Consider the following 24057-nt stretch of genomic DNA (forward strand, 5'->3'; position numbering starts at 1 on the left):
CAGAAAGGCTGCTGGCCGGGTAGAAGAGTGGAGGATATCTGGGAAGCTAATCTTTGAGGCATGAATCAAGGGAATATTAGTATGAATTAGTATGACTCTTCCCCTTTGGTCTCAGGCTTTGTAGAGGTCAGGAAAGGCAGAGTTAGGGAAATATATCTGGGAAGGAACCATCAAGAGGGTAAGACAAATCAACTGTATTTCAGTAAATTTTAAAAAGAGATGGTAAGAAGAGTTCATGCAATAGCAGGAAAGAAATTTTAAAATCCCACAGTAGGGACTTCCCTGGCAGTCCAGTATTTAAGACTCCATGCTTCCAGTGCAGGAGGCACAGGTTCCATCTCTGGTTGGGGAACTAAGATTACACATGCTATGTGGTGCAGCCAAAAAAAGTAGTTAAGAAAAAACCCCAAAGTAGAGAAGGGCCAAAGAAATGGGTAATGTATGGGCTGTGGAAAAGGACGTTCACAACTATGGGCATCTGTTACAGGATTTAGATGACCATGAGTCTCCTTTAGGCTGGAACTAGGGAGGCATTCTGAGGCAGACAGGGAGATGTATGTTTGGCACCCATGTGTGTGTGCAGTTGCAGGAGTTCAGCTGGTAGCACCAGCTAAAGATAATATGTAGAGATACCATATTGCTATATTGTGTAAGAAGAACTAGTAACATAGTATTGTAGGTCAGTTATATTTTAAAAACAAACTCAAAAAATGAGGTCAGATTTGTGGTTTACCGGAGGTGGGGATGAGGAGAGGGGAAGTTGGATCAAGGCAGTCAAAAGGTACAAACTTCCAATTGTAAGATATATAAGCACTAGGGATGTAAAGTACAACATGATAAATACAGTTAACACAGTTGTATTTTGTATATAAAAGTTGTTAAGAGAGCAAATCCTATGAGTTCTCATCACAAGGAAAATTTTTTTCTATTTCTTTAATTTTGTATCTGTATGAGGTGATCATTCAGTCATTTCATTCACTCAGTCATGTCTGACTCTTTGCAACCCAGGGACAACAGACTTCCCTGCCCATCACCAACTCCTGGAGCTTACTCAAACTCAAGTCTATCCAGTTGGTAATGCCATTCAACTGTCTCATCCTCTGTCATCCCCTTCTCCTCCTGCCTTCAGTCTTTCGAAGCATCAGGGTCTTTTTTAATGAGTCAGTTCTTTGCCTCAGGTGGCCAAAGTATTGGAGTTTCAGCTTCAGCATCAGTCCTTCCAATGAATATTCAGGACTGATTTCCTCTAGGATGGACTGGTTGGATCTGTTTACAGTCCAAGGGACTTTCAAGAGTATTCTCCAACACCATAGTTCAGAAGCATCAATTCTTTTCCATTCAGCTTTCTTTATAGTCCAACTCTTACATCCATACATGACTACTGGAAAAACCATAGGTTTGACTAGACAGACTTTTGTTGGCAAAGTAATGTCTTTGCTTTTTAATATGCTGTCTAGGTTGGTCATAGCTTTTCTTCCAAGAAACAAGTGTCTTTTAATTTCATGGCTGTAGTCACCATCTACAGTGATTTTGGAGCACCGCCCCCCCTAAAAAATCTCTCACTGTTTCCATTATTTCCTCATCTATTTGCCATGAAGTGATGGGCCCAGATGCCATGATCTTAGTTTTCTGAATGTTGAGTTCTAAGCCAACTTTTTCACTCTCCTCTTTCACCTTCATCAAGAGGCTCTTTAGTTCTTCACTTTCTGCGATAAGGGTGGTCATCTGTATAAATGAGGTTATTGATATTTCTCCCTGCAATCTTAATTCCAGCTTGTGCTTCATCCAGCCCGGCATTTCACATGATGTACTCTGCATATAAGTTAAATTAGCTGGGTAACAGTATACAGCCTTGATGTACTGGTTCCCTATTTGGATGGTTCTATGTCTATTGTTCCATGTGATAGATATTCATTAAACTTGTGATAATCATTTCATGATGCATGTAAGTCAAATCATTATGCTATAAATCTTAAACTTACACAGTGCTATATGTCAGTTATATCTCAATAAAACTGAGGGAAAAAAAAGATTCTGTGTTAGTGCCCCATGACCTTCTGCATGCCCAAGGAATGTTTCATACCAAATATTCCCTTTCAGTGCAGTTGTGGAACTATTGCAGGTACCCTTACCAGGCCTGAAATATCTAAGAGCTGATAGTGCATAAATTGGGCACTTAATCAAAATAGATAAGGCAAGGGAAGGGAGTGACTTGTGCATGTAGTCCTGGACACAAGGAGCAGCAGTTTAACCCATGTATTGCATTACAGCAATGGCAGTTGCATTCAGTTGTATCCACAGTGCATAAGCCTGATATCCTTTGCATTTGACATTCCTGGTGAATCTCTGGGAACATAGTCCTGTGTTTCACTTTGTGGTTATGAAGGTTCAAGAGAAACCTTACTCTTTAAAGAAAAAAAATTGAGCTGTTATAGGAATTTTCAAACATATACAAAAGTAGATAATAGTTTAATGAACTTCTCATGTATCTATCACCAAACTTCAAAAATTATAAACTTCTGGGACTTCCCTTAACCCAGTGGTTAAGACTTCGCCTTCCAATGCAGGGAATACAAGTTTGTTCCCTCCTTGGGGAGCTAAGATCCCACGTGCCTCAGGGCCAAACAAAAACATAAAACAGAAGCAATGTTGTAACAAATTCAGTAAAGACTTGAAAAAAAAACTATCAACCCTTGTCTCTATATTTCCCTACCTCTCCATCTGGTTATTTTGAAGGAAATCCCAGGTATCATCAATTTATCTGTATTTCAGTGTGTATCCGTGAAAAGATGAGGATTCTTTAAACTATGTCCAAATATGATAATCTTATCTTTAAGTGATTAATTATTCAGTCAGTATTATATTTCCCTGATTGTCTGCATTATTTTCCAGTTTGTTAAACTGCAACCCAAATGAGATTGATAGCTCTTTCTTAATTATCTTTTAAAGTATAAAGTCCCCTTCAATAACCCTCTCTCCCCCCATCTTCCTTCTCTCTCCTCTTTTTTTGTTTTGGAGGAAACCAGATTTTTCCATACTCTGCTAAGTATGTGTTTTGCCCATTATGCATACCCTAACTTTCGTTTTAACGTGTCCTTCTGTCCTTTGTATTTTCTGTATATCGGCAGAGGCTTTATCAGATGACATGTTTTTGTTTTCCAAGTTTACTTTATACTTGTCCTTCCGTCAGGAGTGAATGTCTGGTGATGATCACCATTAAGTTATCGTTATATAGATCTAGCAATTTATTAGAGGAGTTGTAAAGTAGTGATATTGTAATTTTCTTCATTTTTCCATATTATGTCCAAATACTTCTGTAAAAAAAAAATTCCTTTATCAAGTATTTGGCTCCTATATGAAAGACAGTCAGCCATTTTCCCAAGGAGGCCTGATTTCTTTGAGAAGTATAGAGGTTTGATTTTTCTTTATAAATTTAGCCTTAAAACTACTTTTTAAGAAAGAGAGTCATCAGTAATCATTGCCTTTAGCACCTTTTTACACTTTGACAACATGTTAGAAAACTAGTTACAGATAGAGAAATGAAATTAAAACCTCATTTGTATTTCCTTTTAATTTATCAACTGAAAGGAGAGAATGAGAGGAAACTAAAGTTTGTTAGATTATTTAGCAGGCCCTGAACTTTGGTACCTTTTTAAAAAACTTTTACTTTGATCTTAAGAGGTTGGTCAATATTGTACCCATATTATAGATGAGGCCAAAACCTAGAATGCTAAAATGACCTATTCTGTGCCATACTGCCTGTGAATAATGGACATTTGTAGTGTTTTCTTTGGATTTTATATGTAATAGGCTAAATTGGTTTTTCCAACACTGCATTAGGGACATCAGAAAGTCACTGGGTTAGAGCTATAAGACATTTAAAAAATGTCCAAAAGACATTGTAATACATTTTTTAAAATAACCAGATTTTTACTGCTTCATTTTATGTGTGGCAGAAAAGTCTGAGTTTAACCTGGGATAGAAGTAAGGATCAGGGCTAGTGAATGAGAATAGAAAAGAATAATCTTGGAAACTGGCATCTTTTTTTTTTCTTTCAATAAAGAGGTTTTTTATAAGTTTGAATTTTCAGATATTGATAGTTTTAAAACAATGTGTAAAACTCAAACAGGGTCTCCATATCAATCTAGAGAGGTGGGGTAGGGCGGGAGATGGAAGAGAGGTTCAAAAGGGAGGGATATATGTATACCCATGGCTGATTCATATTGAGGTTTGACCAAAATCAAAATTCTGCAAAGCAATTATCCTTTAATTAAGAAATGAATTAAAAAAAAACAATGTATAACCATTTCTCTCTCCCACGCAAGTTTACTGAGGTGTTTATACAAATGCATAAACATTTTCAAATCATTTATAAGCCTATGTGTGGAACTTCCACGGTTCCTCTAAACATCTGTGGGAAATGGACTTTGTTGTCAGAGACTTTATTTCAAATTCCAACTGTAGCTTACTAGGTATATGAATTTAAAGTTTTCCATTTTTCCTTTGTAGAACTTGTAAAAGTAAGCACTCACGTCTCAAGCACTGTTTGAGACTCTTAACAGTCCTTGCACATGGTTTGGTCCTCAAATACCAGTTTTAAGCGATTTTTTTTTTTTTTTCAGTTTACTGTAAACACATCACCTATTCTGGAAGACCTGATGTTAAGTCAATATGTTTACCGACCCAAGATACAGATTTATAAAGAAGATTGTGAAGCTCTTTGCCAGAAGATTGAAGAGTATGAAAGTTTCCATCTTTTGTGTGTTTTGTTGGATGGGTGAATAATCTGTGTGACAAGATTTTGATTAGAATAACACTGGCATAAGAAAAGCTGACCGTATTAATTGGCAGTGTAATATAGTATATGGGAAAGAATTTCAGTTTTGTAGTCAGATGAAAGTTCAACTCTTGGCTACTTATGTAAGTTATTTAACCTTCATTTTCACATTCATCAGTTGAGGATAATAATACCTACTTAGTAGTGTAGAAGTAGTGTATATAATGAGCAGTAGAAGTAGTATATATAAGAAGTTTGCATGTCATTCTCAGCAAAGAGTATGTCCTTAATAGGGATTCCCAGGTGGCTCAGGGGTAAAGAATCCACCTACCAAGCAGGAGATTCAGGTTTAATCCCTGGGTGGGGAAGATCCCCTGGAGAAGGAAATGGCAGCCCGCTCCAGTATTCTTTCCTGGAAAATTCCATGGACAGAGGAGCCTGGCAGGGTATAGCCATGGGGTCACAAAAGAGTTGAACATGACTTGGTGACTAAACGATGACAACAAAGGTCCTTATAAGCAATAATTATTAGATTATGATATCATAAATTCCAAAATAACATGTTTAAAAGAAGATAGTACCCTTTAGAGATTTATATAGTGCCTAAAAGTAAGATTGCCTTTGGGTTTATAGTTTTATCACATTTGCTCTTAGTTTGCATTTATAAAAGAACATGGTTTTAATCAAGACTGTAGCTCAGTGGTTTGGTGTTAGTAGATGCAGCAGACTAATTTACAAATTAGGTATATCTAGATTTTCACAGGTAAACCAAACCTTGCAACTCAAGGCAGTGTTTATATCATACTTATCTAGAACTGTCAAACTGAATTTGAACCAGTCTAACAAACAGAAAAGAAACGAAGTAATCTTTTAAGAATCATGCAGTTTTAAAACTTTTGGTGGTAAACACACTGTAGTGTACATAGATGTCAAAATATAATGTACACATGAAACATATAACCAGTGTTTTAAACCAGTGTCTTAAACCAATGTTACCTCAATAAGTAAAGGGAATTATAGTTTTAAAGGGCTTCCCTTGTGTCTCACCTGGTAAAGAATCCACTTGCAATGCAGGAGACCTGGGTTCGATCCCTGGGTTGGGAAGATCCTCTGGAGAAGGGAAAGGCTACCCACTCCAGTATTGTGGCCTGGAGAATTCCACGGACTGTATACTCCATGAGGTTGCTAAGAGTCGGACACAACTGAGCGACTTTCACTTTCACTTTTCATAGTTCTAAAACTAGAAAGTTAAGATGCTGTTAAATTATAGTACTGCAGATTTGCCTGTTTCTGGCTTGTTCATTGAATGAAGTACTGAGCACCTACTGAGTGTCAGGCGCAGTACTAAATCCTGGGGTTCATCCCTGAACAAGACAAGTTTCTTACCTTCATGTTATTTAAGAGTTGGGTGTCTCAGGATTTGTCTAAGAATGTTTTATTTTGAATAAAATAGATTCATTGCATAGAATGAAAAGTTTGTTTAGATGTGCTCTACTATTTTATTTTGTACCTATGTGCCTGTTTATAATATCTTCTAACTCTGATAAAAATTTATTCCCTATACTTATTAACTAGGTAACTTTGCTACTTTTATTAATGCTGAACGGAATTGGAAACTTTAACTTAATAGCTACAACTTTCCAACAATTATGCATTCACAAGCCCTTAAAGGATTCTTTATAAGCAACATATTGAGTTGACCAAAAAGTTTGTTTGGTTTTAAGTAAAAATAAAAGACATATTTTTCATTTCACCAAGAACTTTATTGAACAGTGTATTCATTAACCAAATAAGCTTCTTGACCAAAACAGTATTTTCATTTTGGAACAAGTTGCTGCATTGAGATGAGAATTCTATTTGGGAGGGAAATTTTTTTTGAATCATAACATTCTTGAACTGTTCTACAAGTGTTGAAATAGTCAGACTGGCCACTATTCCTGAGTGAATTCCCCTCTTTATGTAGAAAAGAACTAGGAAAAATTAAGTATGCCTGTAGATCTAAACTGAATCATTCAGGTTGACTTCTGAACTCTGCTAATTAACTTTTCTCTATTTAGATTAAAGCTTTCTGCACTGAACCAAGATAAACTGTTAACTGATATAAATAGGAACCTGTGGGAAAAAATGAAACACTGCTCTGATGAGGAGGTACTTTTGTCTCATTTTCTGAATGGGAATCAGTATAGTCATTACAATGTTTATTGTGAAATTAGTACCTTTTTTCTTGATAATTGGACTTCACTGGTAGCTTAGCTGGTAAAGAATCTATCTGCCATGCAGGAGACCTCACTTCAGTTCCTGGGTCGGGAAGATCCCCTGGAGGAGGGCATGGCAACCCATTCTAGTATTCTTGCCTGGACAATCTCCATGGGCAGAGGAACCTGGAGGGCTACAGTCCATGGGGTCACAAAGAGTAGGACACAACTGAGCGACTAAGCACTCACACACATACACACACTCACACTTGATAATTAGTGGTGAGTTCTTTAGTTTACTTCTCAGGTATAATATGTCAGTAAGATTTTATTATATATGAATGATTATTAGTATAGAATCTTACACTTCTTACATGATCAATTTAATATATGAAATACATTTGAAATTTAGAGTTCCCTTCTTGTTCGCTTTTCACTTAGATTTAGGTAGGGAAGAGATAGACTTTAATTGATTAAATAAGCAACTCATTTTATATTTGCCCTTATTGAAGTTTTATTAACTAAAGAACCTGTCATTTTCTAATTTGTAATATAAATGAATTTTGTACTGGAATTATTCAACTGGAATTAAAGTTGAAATTTTTGGTTCTGGACTTAACCTATTAAGTGAAATTAAATTTGCAAATAAGCCTTAGGAATCATAGTCTAGGATGGGCAAATCTTAGCACGTAGCAGCTGAACCAGCCTTCCCAGACCATTTGCCTTTTCTAACTCGTTTGTTTCAATGCAGTGTAATCTTTGACTTTACAGCTGAAGGCCTTTGGAATTTACTTGAACAAAATAAAATCACGTTTTACCAAGATGACTAAAGTGTTTACTCACCAAGGAAAAGTGGCTCTATACAGCAAGCTGGTGCAGTCAGCTCAGGTAATTTGAGACCATGAAGAGCTTAGAAATACCTATTAAAATTACTTTATAGTGATTGTGGAATATGAAGAATGTTCCTTAGGAGACATGTGAATGAGAGTTGGGCAAAAACTGAAAATTGTTCTTAAGAAGTGAGGGTCAGTTTAAGGAAAGTAGTAAATCCTGGCATCTTGAGTAATTCTAGAATATATTTACTAATAGGGGTGTATGTCTCATCTCGAATTATATATATTGAAATAAAACAATATAGAATTATGATCTTCCTTTGCTAAGGACTTTGCTCTGGTATTATCTTCTCATAGTCCATACTCAGCTATGCATGTGTATGCGTGTATTTTTAAAAAAATAGCATTTTCCAAAATGGTCATCCTTGAAGAAAAGTCCTACATGAAAAAACTTTTCATTGGCAAATAAGTCTGGGAAGTGTTACATACAGTGACGCCCTTTTGACGAAATATAATAGCTAGCATATTAAAGTCTAAGGCCAGAAATTTTTTTTTTTTTGGTCTAAAAAGAAAAAATGCTATAATTCTATTTGATTAGTGTTTCCCAAATTTATTTGACCATAGATCATTTTTATAAACTCTGTTATATATATTACATAGAAATATAGAATAAATATAAAATATGAATTAATATTAATCTGTTATGTATGTTTAAAAAACTTTTTTTAAGACAAGACTAGAAGTTTCAATCTTTTAGATTTGCCTGTTCATGGGACTTCCCTGGTGGTCCAGTGGTTAAGACTCTGCACTTCCACTGCACGGGGCATGGTTCAGTCCATGGTTGGAAACCAAGATCCCGCATGCTGCACTGCACAGCCAAAATGAAAATAACAACAAACAAACAAAAAGATTTGCTTGATCATAAATCAGACGTAGCAGTGATGTTAGCAGTTTGAACTGTTTATAATGTTATAATGTTTTGTTTTGAGGTTTAACTTGACAGTCTATGATATTGTGTGTTTAGAGTGAGAGAGAGAAACTTCATAAAAGGATAAATGAGATGGACAATATACTTAAGAAGATTGATAACTGTCTCACCGAGGTGGAAATAGGTAAAATATCTTGAATACTTTTCCAAAAGAAAATTTAATTGTATCTAAATCCTTCCCTACTTTGCTAGTAACACTATGCTGAAGCCTGGTATTTAGCAGCTTGAGACATTAAATTAGAGCAACTCCTTTACTGTGGTCATTCATATAATCAAGAGATACCCAAAATAATAAGTCTCTTTGGAAAACTCTTCATAACTTAGACCGTAATCTTGTGTTGTTTTTTAATAAATGAACTTATTTATCCTTTCAGTTTGGTCTCTCATTATCCCGACTTGTTAGTTTTATCTTGAAACCGCTTTTTCAAAGATCACAAAATTTCACATAATCATCAAATTTGGTCGCTCTCAGTCCTTAGCCATCTAAATCTCTTTCAGTATTTGACACTGCTGATTCTTCTTTTCTTCCTGAAACATTCTTGTCCCTGAACTCTATGGTATTGCTCTATCTTGATACTATTCTTTTCTCCTGACTGTTTCTTTTAGCTCCTCTGTTGTCCCTTATCTAACTAAGCCCTTGTGTAGCATTCATCTATTCATTTCTATATTTTCTCCCCTAATGCTTTCATTTGCCTTAACAATTATGTTTATATGAATGATTCCCAAATTCAGTTAAATTCATCTAGCATTTGTTCAGCACCTACTTACTACCTGCCAGATACTGTACTTAGTGTCAGGAAAAATATATACACAGATTTTTGCCCATTTTTAAATGTTTATTTATTTAGGCTGCTGTGGGTCTTCACTGCTGTGTGCTGGCTTCTCTAGTTGTGGCATGCAGGCTTAGTTACGGTATGTGGCATCTTGGTTCCCCAACCAGGGATGGAACCTGAGCCCCGTGCATTGGAAGCTTGGAATCTTATCCACTGGACCACCCGGGATGTCCTAGATTTTTGCCTTCAAGTGACTTGTAACCATTTTGCATGAGGGCATCTTTCTCTTTCTCTTCAGTTCCAGACTTAATATTTCCCCTTCTTGCTGAACCTTTCAACAAAAGTGTCCTTTAAGCACCTTAAACATTATGTGAAAAAATGGAAGTTATTGTCTTCCATTTTCAAAATAATATCTAAAAATTTGTTGTCTGTGATACTTCTCATTTGTATTAACAGTGTCACCATTCTTACAAATTGTAAAAGGCTCATAACCTTTATTGTCTTTGAGTTTCTCTTATCAAATCCTATTATATCTGCTTCAATATCTTCTGTATTCTTCCCTGCTCCCATTAACACTATCATTAATTCTGACATGTGCTATTTCAGATCTTCTAACTAATCTTTCTACGCTCTTAATTTCATTCTGTCTCTTTCCAGTCCAACCTTTACATTGCTGCAGGATTAATAATTATAAAGGACAGTATTCATTATGTTCAGTTCTGTCACTGTTCAGTTCTGACACTGTCACTGTTCTGTCACAGTTCAGTCACTGTTGTGTTCAACTCTTTGTGACCCAGGGACTGCAGCACACCAGGCTTCCCTGTCCATCCCCAGCTCCTGGAGCCTGCTCAAATTCGTGTCCATTGAGTTGGTGATGCCATCTAAACATCTCCTCTGTTGTCCCCTTTTCCTCCTGCCTTCAATCTTTCCCAGCATCATGGTCTTTCCAGTGTGTCACTTCTTCTCAGGTGGCCAAAGTATTGGAGTTTCAGCATCAGTCCTTCCAATGAATATTCAGGACTGATTTCCTTTAGGATGGACTGGTTTGATCTCCTTGCAGTCCCAGTTACTCTCAAGAGTCTTCTGCAACACCATGGTTCGGAAACATCAATTCTTTGGCACTCAGCTTTCTTTATGGTCCAACTCTCCCGTCCATTCGTGACTACTGAAAAAACCATAGCTTTGACTAGACAGATCTTTGTTGGCAGAGTAATGTCTCTGCTTTTAAATATGCTGTCTAGGTTAGTTTTAGCTTTTCTTCCAAGGAGCAAGCATCTTTTAATTTCATGCCTGCAGTCATCATCTGCAGTGATTTTGGAGCCCCCCAAAATAAAGTTTGTCACTGTTTCCATTGTTTCTCCATCTATTTGTCATGAGGTGATGGGATTGGATGGGACCCATGATGGGATTGGATGCCATGATCTTCATTTTCTGACTGTTGAGTTCTAAGCCAGCTTTTTCACTATTCTCTTTTACTTTCATCAAGAGGCTCCTCAGTTCCTCTTCAATTTCTGCCATAAGGGTGGTATCATATGCATATCTGAGGTTATTGATATTTTTCCCGGCAATCTGGATTCCAGCTTGTGCTTCATCTAGCCCGGCATTTCGCATAATGTACTCTGCATATAAGTTAAATAAATAGGGTGACAATATACAGCCTTGACGTATTTCTTTCTCAGTTTGGAGCCAGTCTGTTGTTCCATGTCCAGTTTTAACTGTTGCTTCTTGACCTGCCTACAGATTTCTCAGAAGGCAGGTCAGGTGGTCTGGTATTTCCATCTCTTTAAGGATTTTCCAGTTTGTTGTGATCCACACAGTCAAAGGCTTTGGCATAGTCAATAAAGCAGTAGCTGTTTTCTTGGAACTCTCTTTCTCTATAATCCAGCAGATGTTGGCAGTTTGATCTCTGGCTCCTCTGCCTTTTCTAAATCCAGCTTGAACATCTGGAAGTTCACAATTCACATACTGTTGAAGCGTCACTTGGAGAATTTTGAGCATTACTTTGCTAGTGTGTGAGATGAGTGCAATTGTGCAGTAGTTTGAACATTCTGTGGCATTGCCTTTCTTTGGGATTAGAATGAAAACTGACCTTTTCCAATCCTGTGGCCACTACTGAGTTTTCCAAATTTGCTGGCATATTGAGTGCAGCACTTTCATAGCATCATCTTCTAGGACTTGAAATAGCTCACCTGAAATTCCATCACCTCCACTAGCTTTGTTCGTAGTGATGTTTCCTTAGGCCCACTTGACTTCAGACTCTGGGTGTCTGGCTCTAGGTAAGTGATCACACCATCGTGGTTGTCTGAGTCATGAAGATCTGTTCTGTATAGTTCTTCCATGAATTCTTGCCACCTTTTCTTTTATGTTACTACCCTGAAAAACTTCTGCCTTTCCATTTATTACAAAATAAAGTCCAAACTCCTGAGCTTAACGTTTAGCGTTCTCAACCATCATTTTCAGATATTCCCTTCTTACATGATTTTTACTATTATTCCCTTACGCATTCTAAATTCCAACCAAATCTTGTCATTTCTATGCAGTTCTGCCACTTTGTGTTTGCCTAATACATTCTCCTTATATTTTTTACCAAGGTATAGTGTTCTCTCTCTTGAGCTGCTATGACTATTTTATTGTACCTATCATATCTAATTGTAATTATAGTTACTTCTATATAGTTTACTTTCCTATCTAATTTGTAAGCTCCATGGGGGCAAAGATCAGCTTTTATTTTTCTCCATATCCTTCAAAGTTCTTAGCACTATGCTTTGCACAGAAAAAGTGCCTGGTGTATATTTTCTCCATTGAACTGGTAATAAATATATGAAGTCCATAGACTTAGACTATCACACCCCTTTGTTCATTACCTTGTCTTTTCACTTATAAAAAAAAAAAAATAGAAGCCATTAAGGCCAAAATTTCTAAACTTCCTGCTACAAGACAAACCAAACTTTTATATATCTGTATCCATTCTTTCATCCTTCCTTTCTTTTCCCTAAGATCAATCTCTCCACCTAAACTTTGAATTGCAGCCTCTCTTGTCTTCTCAGAAATCTTATCACACTGACTTTCCCTTATCTCTTGCATTTACAACCTCTCTGCCTCCTCCACTGAATATATTCATTTCTCACCTTTAAAAGTACCAACAATCACACTCTTTCTCTAGCTGCTACTGAATGGCTCTCTGTTTCTGTCTCCTTTCTTCATTACTCCTTGAGCAAATTACGAAGTACCTATCATGTGCCTCGTATAGTGTTTGGTGCTAAGACTACTGTAGTGATTAAAAACAAAACTTTATGCCTTTGTGGAGTATGTTTTTTTAATTTGTCAATTCTCCCATTACTATCTTTTAATTCAAACATTCATACATTAAGAAAGGCTTCCATACTTTAATTTTTTACAGTACTATACAGAGCTTCGATGCTATTTCAGTTTCAGATTATAGGAGATCACATTCAAATATGTTTTGATTTGACAATTTGCTTTTGCAATATTGAGGAAAGATTATAAGCATTAATTAGTTTTATGGTAACTGCTGTGGAAGAGTGGTTCCACGGTGCCGTAAGCTCCTAAAGTAGAAATCTGTCAGTTCAGGAGAGGCTTCCCTTTGAGGAAGTGGCATTTAAGCCAAGGTCTGAAGAATAAGTCGGGGCTAAAGTGAGAAGGGAGGAAAAAGCAGACTGTTCAATATGAATAACACAGGCAGGAGCCTTTCTATGGAAAAGAATATACCAAGTAAAAGGATCTGAAATAAGGCAAATGTGGCTAGAAAAGAGAGAACAAATGGGAACATAGTCTGAGATAAAGCTGGAGATGCCAGCTTTAGGGACCGGGTCAAGGAGGGCCTCTTAAGGAGTTTTGACTTTTTCTGAGACCAGTGAATAGCCATTTAAAGGGTGTTAAGCATTGGCTGTAAATTAAGAAGTTAAGCAGTTTTTGTATGGTATGGTTAATAAAGAACAATAGCTTATATAAAGGGAACTTGGTAGTGGTGAAGGAAAAAAGTAGATTCAGAAAATATATCTGAGGTAAAAGTCTAAGGTTGGTTTGGATGTGGGGAGAGAGGCTTTTAAGGATGATTCCAAGGTATCAGAAATAAATTTAAATATGTGTGTGTGCATTTATATATGTGTATGGTTCCTGCTTAGTCCATGGGGTTGCCTAACAATAATTTTGATGTATGCAAATTATATATAAAAAATTTCCATCTGTCACTAGAACAAGTCTTATAAAATTACTATTGTATCTCAATGCTTTTTTGTCAAGGAAAAGGTGGGTTAAGATAAATGCTTGTGAAATATTCTTAACATGACATTTTGGGACCATCTCTTCTTTTCATCTCTGGTTGTTCAGTTATTTTTGACTGAGTTACTTTAATCCATGGTCTATTTTAGAAACTAAGAATTTGGAGGATGAACAGAAAGACAGTCCTGTTGAAGAACTGAATTCTGAAGTGAGAGCTGCAGAAAAAGGTAACTGATTTAATTAGGGAGGTAAATGGGGAAAAAATCCTCTGAGTTTTTTATTTAAATGAGATTAATGAGATAGACTTTTCAATAAAACAGATGATTTTTTTACCAGTATTTTAATGTGTGCATTCTGATCACTTTGTTTTTGTTTTTCTTTTCAAAGAACTGGAACAGCTGAAAACTGAGGAAGAAAAGCTTCAAAGGTTAGCCTTCAGTTTGAGTGTTAGAAAATATGCCAACCTCCACATGGTTAAGTGATTTCCTACCTCCAGAAACTGACAAGACTGAGAACATGAATATTGACGAAGGTTGAGCCAGGGCTTCTACTCCACTTTGCACTTGACCTTGGAGGCCATCTTAGCAGTATTCTCTAAGCATTTATTGCTTACAGAGCATTAATCCAAGGCAGTAGTTCTCAAGCTTGTGTAATATCAGGATCCTGTTAAAGAAAATCTAGCATTAAACTGCTTTTATATGACACTTAAGTGTAAATAAATAAAAAATGAGGTATGTGTTTCTTATACTGTGGATCTTATTTAACTATAAGACTCAAAGAAATCAAATACAAATAATGACAAAGCCAGTTAAATTCCAACTGGAAACATTAACTTGATAGGTGATAATAATTTAGCTAAAATTAAATTGATGCTAGCAAAATGACTAACAAAATATAAATTCTGTTTAGCTCTAATAAGCTAAACAAAACCAAATGTATGCACCAAAATTATGGCATGTTTCATTTTTGAGGTGGGCATTCTTATGGTCTACATTATGCTTACATTTTTAACATCAAAATAAAAATTAAAATTTTTTGAGGTTAGTTTTTGTTAATTTATTTTTAATTGGAGGATAATTGCTTTACAATATTGTGTTAGCTTCTGCCATACAACAGTGTGAATCAGCCATAAGGATACATGTTTTAGTGAGGTGGATGAATCTAGAGCTTGTTAGAAAGAGTGAATTAAGTCAGAAAGAGAAAAACAAATACTGTATATTAATAAATATATATGGGATCTAGAAAAATGGTACTGACAAACCTGTTTGTAGTGCGGAAATAGTGACAGACACAGAGAACGGACTTTAGACACAACAGACGAAGGAGAGGATAGGATGAATTATGAGACTAGCATTGAAACATACATTACCATATGTAAAATAGATCAGTAATGGGAAGTGTTGTATAAAACAGGGAGCTCAGTGTTTTGTAACAACCTAGAGGGGTGGGATGGGGTGGGGGGAAAATGTAAATTTTAGTAATAGACCCACACTTCTAGTTTAATGTTTATTAAAAAAAAACCTAAAAATGCAAAAATATACATCACTCACCTCACTGGGGAGCCATTTAGCACATGGCTTTTTGTCATAAACTTTTATTTTAATGATGTCTGAATTCTCTAGCAGTGACGTTATCTTTCTGTGAATACCTGGTTTGATTTGCAGAAATTTCTTAGAGCTGGAAATACAGAAAGAGCAGATCCTTGCTCAATTAGACTTTGTGCAAAAACAAACAAGGAGAACTGAAGAGTTGCTGGATCAATTGAGGTAAGGGAAAACAGGCAGCATTAATTTGTGTTTTATCCTGTACCATTGTGGTTGTCTCAGTCTACTAGTACAGTTGACATGTGTTTGTAATGTGTATCACTGTTTTTAACCTATAATGCAATGTATTCTCAAAAAGAAGAATTAATATACTCAACAGTAAGCTGAAAGTATACAAGGTGGGAGAGCTATGAAATTTGTAATGTTAAGATATTTAATATTTTATATTGCCTAGACTTGGCTTTTCTCTGAAAAATAACTCAAAATTGAGTCAGTTCTTATTTCTTTCAAAAGCATAAGTTTGTACATTCACAGTATTGGAATTAGAGTAATGAATGTCTCCCAAGCCAGTAGAAAACTCCAGTAGCTGCTGATGGTACTATTCAGATGGTAGAAGAACTTAACTCTCTTCTTTTATCTTAAAAAATGTTCTTTTGTTTTTTCTCTTTATTCAGCTTGTCTGAATGGGATGTCATTGAGTGGAGTGATGATCAAGCTGTATTCACCTTTCTTTATGACACAATAGAACTCATCATTACCTTTGGAGAGCCAGTAGGTAAGTAGCAAGAATAAGATAATTCCTCTGCAGATAAATATATGGTTAAACTTACTAAAGATTCATACTTTGTTTTAATACAATATTAACATGTATTGACATGACGAAAGTACTGCTGAAAATCTTAAAAGAGGCAATCACTTTATTTAGTGATAATAGAATTTTATTTTATTAAATAAAAAGTAAAAAACCAGCTAGTGAAAGTTGCCCTTTGTTGAATTACATTAGATAATAGAAATTTTGCCTATCCAGAAAAATGGATCAACATGCTCTTCACATCTATTTACTCTGATTTCTTTTTTCCCATCTGTCTCTGTTGTGATGGAGGATTTGCTCCTAATGTTGATGATTCTTGATTGGGTTTTTGATATACATAAGTTAACCCAAAAAGCTAATTGGAAATACTCTCTGTATTGATTGGTAGGTTTATCAAAATTGGTAAACATCACTAGATGGTAATTTAATAGAATCCTAGCTATTTTGTTATAATCTCCTGTCAGTATCTTTAGGTCTCTTCTCTTGAAACAGCTTCAGCATGGCCAGCCCTGGGTGAACATGGCCAAATTGAAACTTTGAATCTTTATAATTTCTCAGCCTCCAAGCCCAGTTCTCCTTAAACATTCCTGGGAATTCCTTGTCTGTCCAGTGATTAGGACTTGCGCTTTTACTACCATGGCCCCAGGTTCAGTCCCTGGTTGAGAAACTAAAATCCTGTAAATCGTGTAGAACAACGCCCCCTCACCCTCCAAAAAAAGTTCCTTTTCTAAATGAATACCATCAACTTCTGTTCAGATCCGAAATTAAAAGTTAGGAATAACTCTATACCTCTTTCTTCTTTACCTGGCATATCTAAATTATGAGTAAGACTTACTGATTCAGATTTAACATTCATCTACTATTTTGTGTCTCTTCTGCCAAGAGATACCTCCAATCTGTACAATAACACTATAGGTAGTCTTTCTGGAACTTTTTCTTTCCCCCTCTATTTCTTTCTCCTTCCTGTAGCTGTAATAATTGTTGAAAATTTTGTCATGTACCTCCTACTCTTAGACTGATAATCAGAATGCTTATAACCTGTAAAGCCCTGAATGAATTGAATTTTTCCTCCTTTTCCTTCCTCATCTTACACTGTTCTCTGCACATCGGCCACAGTGAATTTCTTTCACTTCTTTAAAAGATCATGGTCTTTCGTGTTCAGTCATATTCCATCCTACCTCAGGACATTCATCCTGATGTTTCTTATGCCTGGAAACTTTTTCCCTGTGTTAGTCCTTTTGGGTTGCCATTTTAAAAATACCATAAACTGGGACCTCCAGTGGTAAAGAATCTGCTTTCCAGTGCAAGGGACATGGGTTCAATCCCTGGCTGGGGAACTAAGATCCCACACCCTTGAGACAGCTAAGTCCATGCACCGAAACTACGGAGCCACCAGCACATCCTAGAACCCATGTTCCACAACAAGAGAGGCCTGCATGCTGCAACTAGAGAAAATTTTAAAATATAAAATTTTACATAACCATACACTGAGTAGCTTATGAACAACAGAAATTTATTCTCACAGTTCTGGAGGCTGGAAGCTCAAAATATGGGTGCCAGTATGGTCAGGCAAGGGCCCTCTTCCAGGCTGCAGACTCTTCATTGTATCCTCACATAACTAGCTAGCTCTTCAAGGTCTTTGTTTTAGGAGCACTAATCCCATTCATAAGGGGTCCATCCTTATGATCTAAGCACCTCCCAAGTTCCCACCTCCTACAACTATCACAGTGGGCATTAGGTTTTCAGCCTATGAATTTTCAGACCATAGCACCTCCTCTTCACTAAGTAAATGTCTACTAATAGTCCTTTAGAGCTCAACTAAATTATCACTTTCTCAGGAAAGTTTTCCTTGACTCTTCTTTTACTCACTCCCTTTGCTATTTGCCCTCCTGGCATATGTTCTCATTGCTTCATGCAGTTTTCTTTATTGTGCTTATTACAGTTTGTAGTTCTTGGTGTGTTGATTAGTGCAATTATCTGTGTGTCCCCCTGAGTTGTAATTCTTTAGAGCATAGGTTGATCATGTTTGTTTGTCTCACTAGCATATCCTCAGTGCCTAACGCATAGATAATATTCAACAGAGTGAAAAGAATCAATCTTAGAGACAAGAGATAACTCTGGTGTATGGAAGAACAATCAGCTCTCCTAGCTACCTAAAATGCATTGCTGTTATTTAGTTGCTAAGTCACATCCAACTCTTATGTGACCCTATTCACTATAGCCCGCCAGACTCCCCTGTCTATGGGATTTCCCAGGCAAGAATACTGGAGTGGCTAAAATTACTGTGATGCTAAAAGCATAAATTGTTTTCACTGTATTTTTACAAAGATAATAGGTATAGGGAGGTTGTAGTCGTCTTCTTTATATGATTCCTAAAAAGAATATTATTTTTGCACAGAAGTTAGGGTTCAAAGGAGGAGGCCCTGATAAATTTACAAAACTGTCCCACACCTTAAATTTCCTTAAAGGCCTGCCAGTTAATATAGTTCAGTGTTCTCAGGGGAACCTTTACATACACAGAGAATAGTATGATTCAGGGATAAAGCTTCAACTATCTATGAAAAAATCCTGCTACCCAGAAAGAATAGGATTCTAAAGTACTGGGTTGTATGTGGCTTTAAATCAGATGATAAAAAGAAATACTGTTTTTGTGCTGGTTTTTCCTAGTTGGTCTCCCTTTCCTGGGCAAGGCTTCTAGGAAGATTGTTGATCTGAATTTTCAATCTCTGTTAGATGGTAAGTTCAGAACATTTAATCCAACAAAACTCTTTTGGAAATTTATTTAATATTAATTAAATTATTTAATAAGTGTATATTGTTCCTTGAGAACTCTTTTACATACTAAATTAAATATAAACAACAATAATAATTAGAAATGTATATTAGACCAAAAACTGCTTGAGAATTGTTCTAAATATTGTATGGGCTTTAAAAGAAATTTTAAAAAATTATTACTAAATCTTGAGTAATAGCTATTTCCATAATTTAAAAATTACCATTATGGGTACTTACTCTGAATCAGACATGTATATTACTTACATCAACACTATTCTCCATTTTGCAATTAGAGAGCTGTAGCTCAGAAGCAATAAGTATTGTGCTTAGGATCACTCAGGTAGTAAGGAAAGCCAGAATTTAAACTCAGGGTTATGTTACATTTAAACCTACACATTTATCTCAATTTTATTCTGTATGTGATAAAGGCTTGAGTTTATATCACAGTGACTTAATGTTCACTATATATGATTTATGTGTTTGAAAATAAAATAGAGATGATAGTTAAATACCTAGTTATTTGAAGGTATTTCTAGTTAATATTTCTAGTGTGTGTGTATGTATATATATATATAAAATACATGAATGATAAGTAATACCCTGCTTTTGATTTTTGTTTGTTTGTTTGTTTCCTCAGAGGATAAAGCTCCTCCTTCCTCCATTTTAGTTCATAGCCTTATTTTCCAGTACATTGAGCAACAGGAATCCTGGAAGAAGACATGCACAACACAGCATCAGGTACCCAAGGTAAATTCCCACAGAAATATTTAAAGGAAATTATGTCAACTGTTCCAGAAAGCAGAACTGAAATTTTATGTATGTAATAGTGAATCCTGAAATGATAAATATACTAAGATATACTAAACTGTTCAACTTTGGGGTATTCTTTATAAAAGAGTCACTAAACCCTAAAATGTTCTTATACTTTCATCTTTTCTTTTTCTGTTTTTCCCAGATGCTTCAAGAAATCTCACTGGTAGTGAGCCACTGCAAACTCCTTGGAGAGGAGATTGAGTTTTTAAAGCGATGGGGACCAAATTATAACCTAATAAGCATAGATGTGAATAATACTGAGTAAGTGTATTAGTTTCTGTAGAGCTGCCATGACAGAGTGCTACAAACTGGGTGGCTTACACAATGGAAATTCATAGTCTCACAGTTCTGGAGGCTGGAAGTCTGAGGTCAGAGTGTCAGCAGGATCAGTTCCTTCTGATGGCTGTGAAAGAGAATCTATTCCATGCCTCTCTCCTAATTTCTGGTGATTTGCGGGAAGTCTTTTGGCATTCCTTATTTGTAAATATGTAATCCCAGTAGCTTCTTTTATCTTCACATGACATTCTTCCTGTGTGTATGTCTGTGTCCAAATGTTCCCTCTTTGTTAGGACACCAGTCATTTTAGATTAGGGGCCCACCCTACTCTGGAACGATCTCATCTTAACTAATTAATTCTGCAATGATCCTCTTTACAAATTAGGTCACATTCTGATGTACTAAGGGTTAGGGCTTTTTTTTTTTTTTTTAGGGTTAGGGCTTTAATACATGAATTTTAGGGGACATAACCCATGATGGTAAGTAGTTAGTCGAAAACTTATTAAAATAATTTAATTAATAGTTTCATGACTAATGATGAAAATACAAAATAAGCATGCTTTGTTCCAGATGTTTTACCCTCTGTTCATTTGATAAGCAATGATGTATACCATAGTTTCAGTATAAAAAGAAAATGTATTTGTTTCATTCCATTTTTGTTTTGTGTTTTTAATTGAGGATCTTGTCTTTTATAGATTGAAGCTTTTATTCTCCAGCTCAGCAGCATTTGCAAAGTTTGAGATAACTTTGTCTCTCTCAGCTCACTACCCATCAGTCCCATTACCTTTCTCTATTCAAAATCACCTTGGAAACATTGGGTGAGTAAAGAGCAAGCAAGAAAGGGCTCGCAACTACTTTTTTACCTTTGTTCTTTCTTTCGAAAGATTTCTCAAAGTGGTCAGAAAATGGATAGACCATAGTGAAAGCCAGAAGTCACCTCTCGCTCTGATTTCATTTTGAAGAATTTGTTCTTTTGAAGTCAGTGACCTTCATTGCTATCTCCAGTGAATACTGGAGACCATTGGTCTATTTTTTTATATTTGCTCCATTTTATGGTAACTCCTTCCTGAAACAGGAATCGAAAAGGAAAAAAAATCCTGCTTAAGTTTAGCCCAGGTCACATCTGAACAACTTTCATGGCCTTAAAAACAGAGTAATCACTTTAAGAATTATGTAGTCATCGTGCTTTTCTCAATTAGTTTGTGGAACAGACTTAAAAGTACTTCATTTCTACTGTATGTTTTGTGACTTTGTATACACTGCTGACAGATTGCAAGGTGATAGAGTATAGAATATGTCCACCCCAAATCCACCAGCAAATGCCAGTAGTTTAGATTTTCATTGCCAGAGAAAGCAGCTAAGTCAGGATACCTCACAATTACATACATAATTGGTTCTTAGGCCTTATTTTTAGAATCTCAGTTCAGATTGGACATCTAATTATTTCCAGAAATGCCTGTTTGTGCTTCCTAGTAGATTCAGAAATCCTACTCAAAAATATGAATTTCGTTGAAATGAAGACAAGTTTCCAGAAAATTAATTAGCCTTTTGTTCTTTCCAGCCAAGATGAAGTCACTGCCATTCTATCTAAAGTGCCACTGGAAGACAACTACCTAAAGAATGTAGTCAAACAAATTTACCGAGATCTGCTTCAGGACTGACAGCCATTTCTACCACTAGAATCATGGACTGCAGTTATAACAGTCAAACACAGTACACTTAATACTATGTCAGTGTTTCAGTTACTGTTTAATATTCATACTGTTTAATATTCATCTTTAGGTCATAGAAGCCTAGTAAAGTTTCTTTGATGGAAATTTCTCCCACTAAAGTTACGCTCTCTGCTTTAGTACAAGCCCTTTAAGAATTAACTTTTAAGTATAAGGAGAGGTCACCACAGACAAAAATATTAGCTATTTCCCCATATCTAGGGCTGTGATTTTTAGGTTTATATAGTGTCTATTAGTATTTTCCTAATATAATTTTGTAGGGAAAAATTAATTTTTGGTTTGATACATATATGTAAATATATTAATACTGTTTTTGTGTTTGTGATATAGTAAAGAGATGTATATAGAAATACATAGAGATGTATAGAGAGACATCCCTCTACCTGGGCAGTTTCAAAACATTTTTCTGAAGGATGCCTTACAACAAGATTCTCAGTCTCTTTCATTTAATAACAGCTTCAAACAATATCACACCCAAAACACAGGTTTGTCAAGTTTTGGTAATGGTAATGAACTTTTAAGTATTGTTTTCTGAAGCCAAACACTTTCTTATACACAAAAATAGGCATGTCCATTGATAATTGAATAATCAGTATTATCTGTAAGATAGAAAAATTTGAAAAAACTTCATCTGATCTTTAGTCAAATCCTAATCATGATCATTTTTGTTTCCCTTATATATTTCTCAAATATATTTACATTTTTAAACTAATTTATATTAATATTTTGGTTTATATTTTGGGATCAGGTTAAAGTTCTATGGGTCCCATGAATGTTATCTGCCATCTTGATTGGCTTTTACTCCTGAACTACTAGTCAAAATAGTAAATGGTCTTTTAAGCTTCAAAAGTCAACATAAAACTCATTTGCCATAAAAATCAATATTTAAATGTTCCCTGTTTCTGTAAACTCCTTGAAAAAAATTTAAGGTCATCAATATGATATGTTTCCCTGAAACTTCCCATGAAATTTTTTTTCTTACTGGAGTTGTTTTATTTCTTTCTGTAAACCTAAAAAAGTAGAAGTTTTGTTTTATACATTTTGGCAACCTGGAATGACCAGCTCCAAGGATGATTTGGCTTGTAATGATAATCTCTGCTTTCTTGGGTTTGGAGTACATAATTGTATTATTTATCTAGTTATTTGCTTTTCTGTTTGTTCAAAGTATTGGTTATTTTTATAAAATTCTTTGGAAGTTTCTTCAGTAGTGATTGGAAACAGATTATTTTTTGCATTATTAAAGTAAGTTTATTATGTAAAATATTTTTAAAGCGGTATCTCTTTATGAAGTTTTTTTTGTTTTTTAACCCTGTATCCAGTATATCCTTGAAGATATGCCTAAGCAAGCTCACTTTAGAAATAATCACTTATTTGAAAACTCAGATAAGGTTAAAGTATGTCAGGACCTTAATAATAGAAACAGGTACCAACCGTAGTTATCCCTTTGTCTCTAAGGCACAATAGAAGAAAACTATTTTGAAGTCCCTTAGGAAACTATCCTTTCTTAAGAATTAATGTAGTGGTTCTCAAAGTATAGTCCCTAGACCAGCGGTCCCCAACCTTTTTGGCACCAGGGACCAGTTTCATGGAAGAAAATTTTTCGACAGATCAGGGGCGAGGGGAAGGGTATGGTTCAGGCAGTAATTTGAGCTATGGGGAGCAGCAGATGAAGCTTGCCCACCACTCACCTCCTGCTGTGCAACCTAGTTCCTAACATGCTGCAGACTGATACCAGTCTGTGGCCTGGGGGTTGAGGACCCCTGTTCTAGACAACCTGCCTTAGCTGTTCAAAAGTATCCATGTTGTTGACCTCAAGTCTAGACTGCCAGATATTTCTCCAACGGAAATGGATTCGGGATCAGAAGAAAACGGCAGTTCACGGTTTGCAGCCATGGTGGGTCACGTGCAGTTTCCCGCTCTACAAGGAAAGGAAAACACAGAGAGGAAAGAAAAGCTAGGAGGCTACAGGAAACAAAGGCTTTTCATTGGCTGAACCCTTCCCAGAAAAGGAATCTTTCTTCTTTTTGTTGGACTCTGCCAACAATGCAGCCATGAGAATTCCCCTTTCTGCTCTTCTTCCTCTACTTAATCAAAGTTTTTGATTATTAATTTTTTAAAATATCGTGAAATCAAAACAAAACAGAAAGGCTCCTAGATTACAGGAGACTAAAGAACTTTTGAAAGGCAATGCTTGATCCTTGATTGAACCTTGTATTAAAAAAATTCATAATGGATATTTTGGGGATGTGGAAATTTGAATATTAAACTATATATTAGATAATAGTTTTGTATCAGTGTTA

General features: G+C 35.7%; 1 protein-coding gene across 1 annotated transcript in view; it reads left to right on the forward strand.

Annotated features, from left to right (window-relative positions):
- The window catches only part of KNL1 (kinetochore scaffold 1), a 64130-nt gene extending 41112 nt beyond the window's left edge, over positions 1-23018 (forward strand). Inside the window, 14 exon segments of the mRNA XM_012181202.5 lie at positions 4623-4738; positions 6835-6925; positions 7744-7860; positions 8830-8917; positions 13958-14035; positions 14196-14235; positions 15473-15574; positions 16027-16127; positions 18831-18899; positions 19576-19685; positions 19894-20012; positions 20723-20845; positions 21589-21682; positions 21684-23018. Of these exon segments, the coding sequence (XP_012036592.3) occupies positions 4623-4738; positions 6835-6925; positions 7744-7860; positions 8830-8917; positions 13958-14035; positions 14196-14235; positions 15473-15574; positions 16027-16127; positions 18831-18899; positions 19576-19685; positions 19894-20012; positions 20723-20845; positions 21589-21682; positions 21684-21707 (1272 nt within the window). The 3' untranslated portion in view covers positions 21708-23018.
- Positions 23019-24057: the final 1039 nt, after the last annotated feature.

Source organism: Ovis aries, chromosome 7 (genome assembly GCF_016772045.2).
Source record: "Ovis aries strain OAR_USU_Benz2616 breed Rambouillet chromosome 7, ARS-UI_Ramb_v3.0, whole genome shotgun sequence".
NCBI classification, from domain to species: domain Eukaryota; kingdom Metazoa; phylum Chordata; class Mammalia; order Artiodactyla; family Bovidae; genus Ovis; species Ovis aries.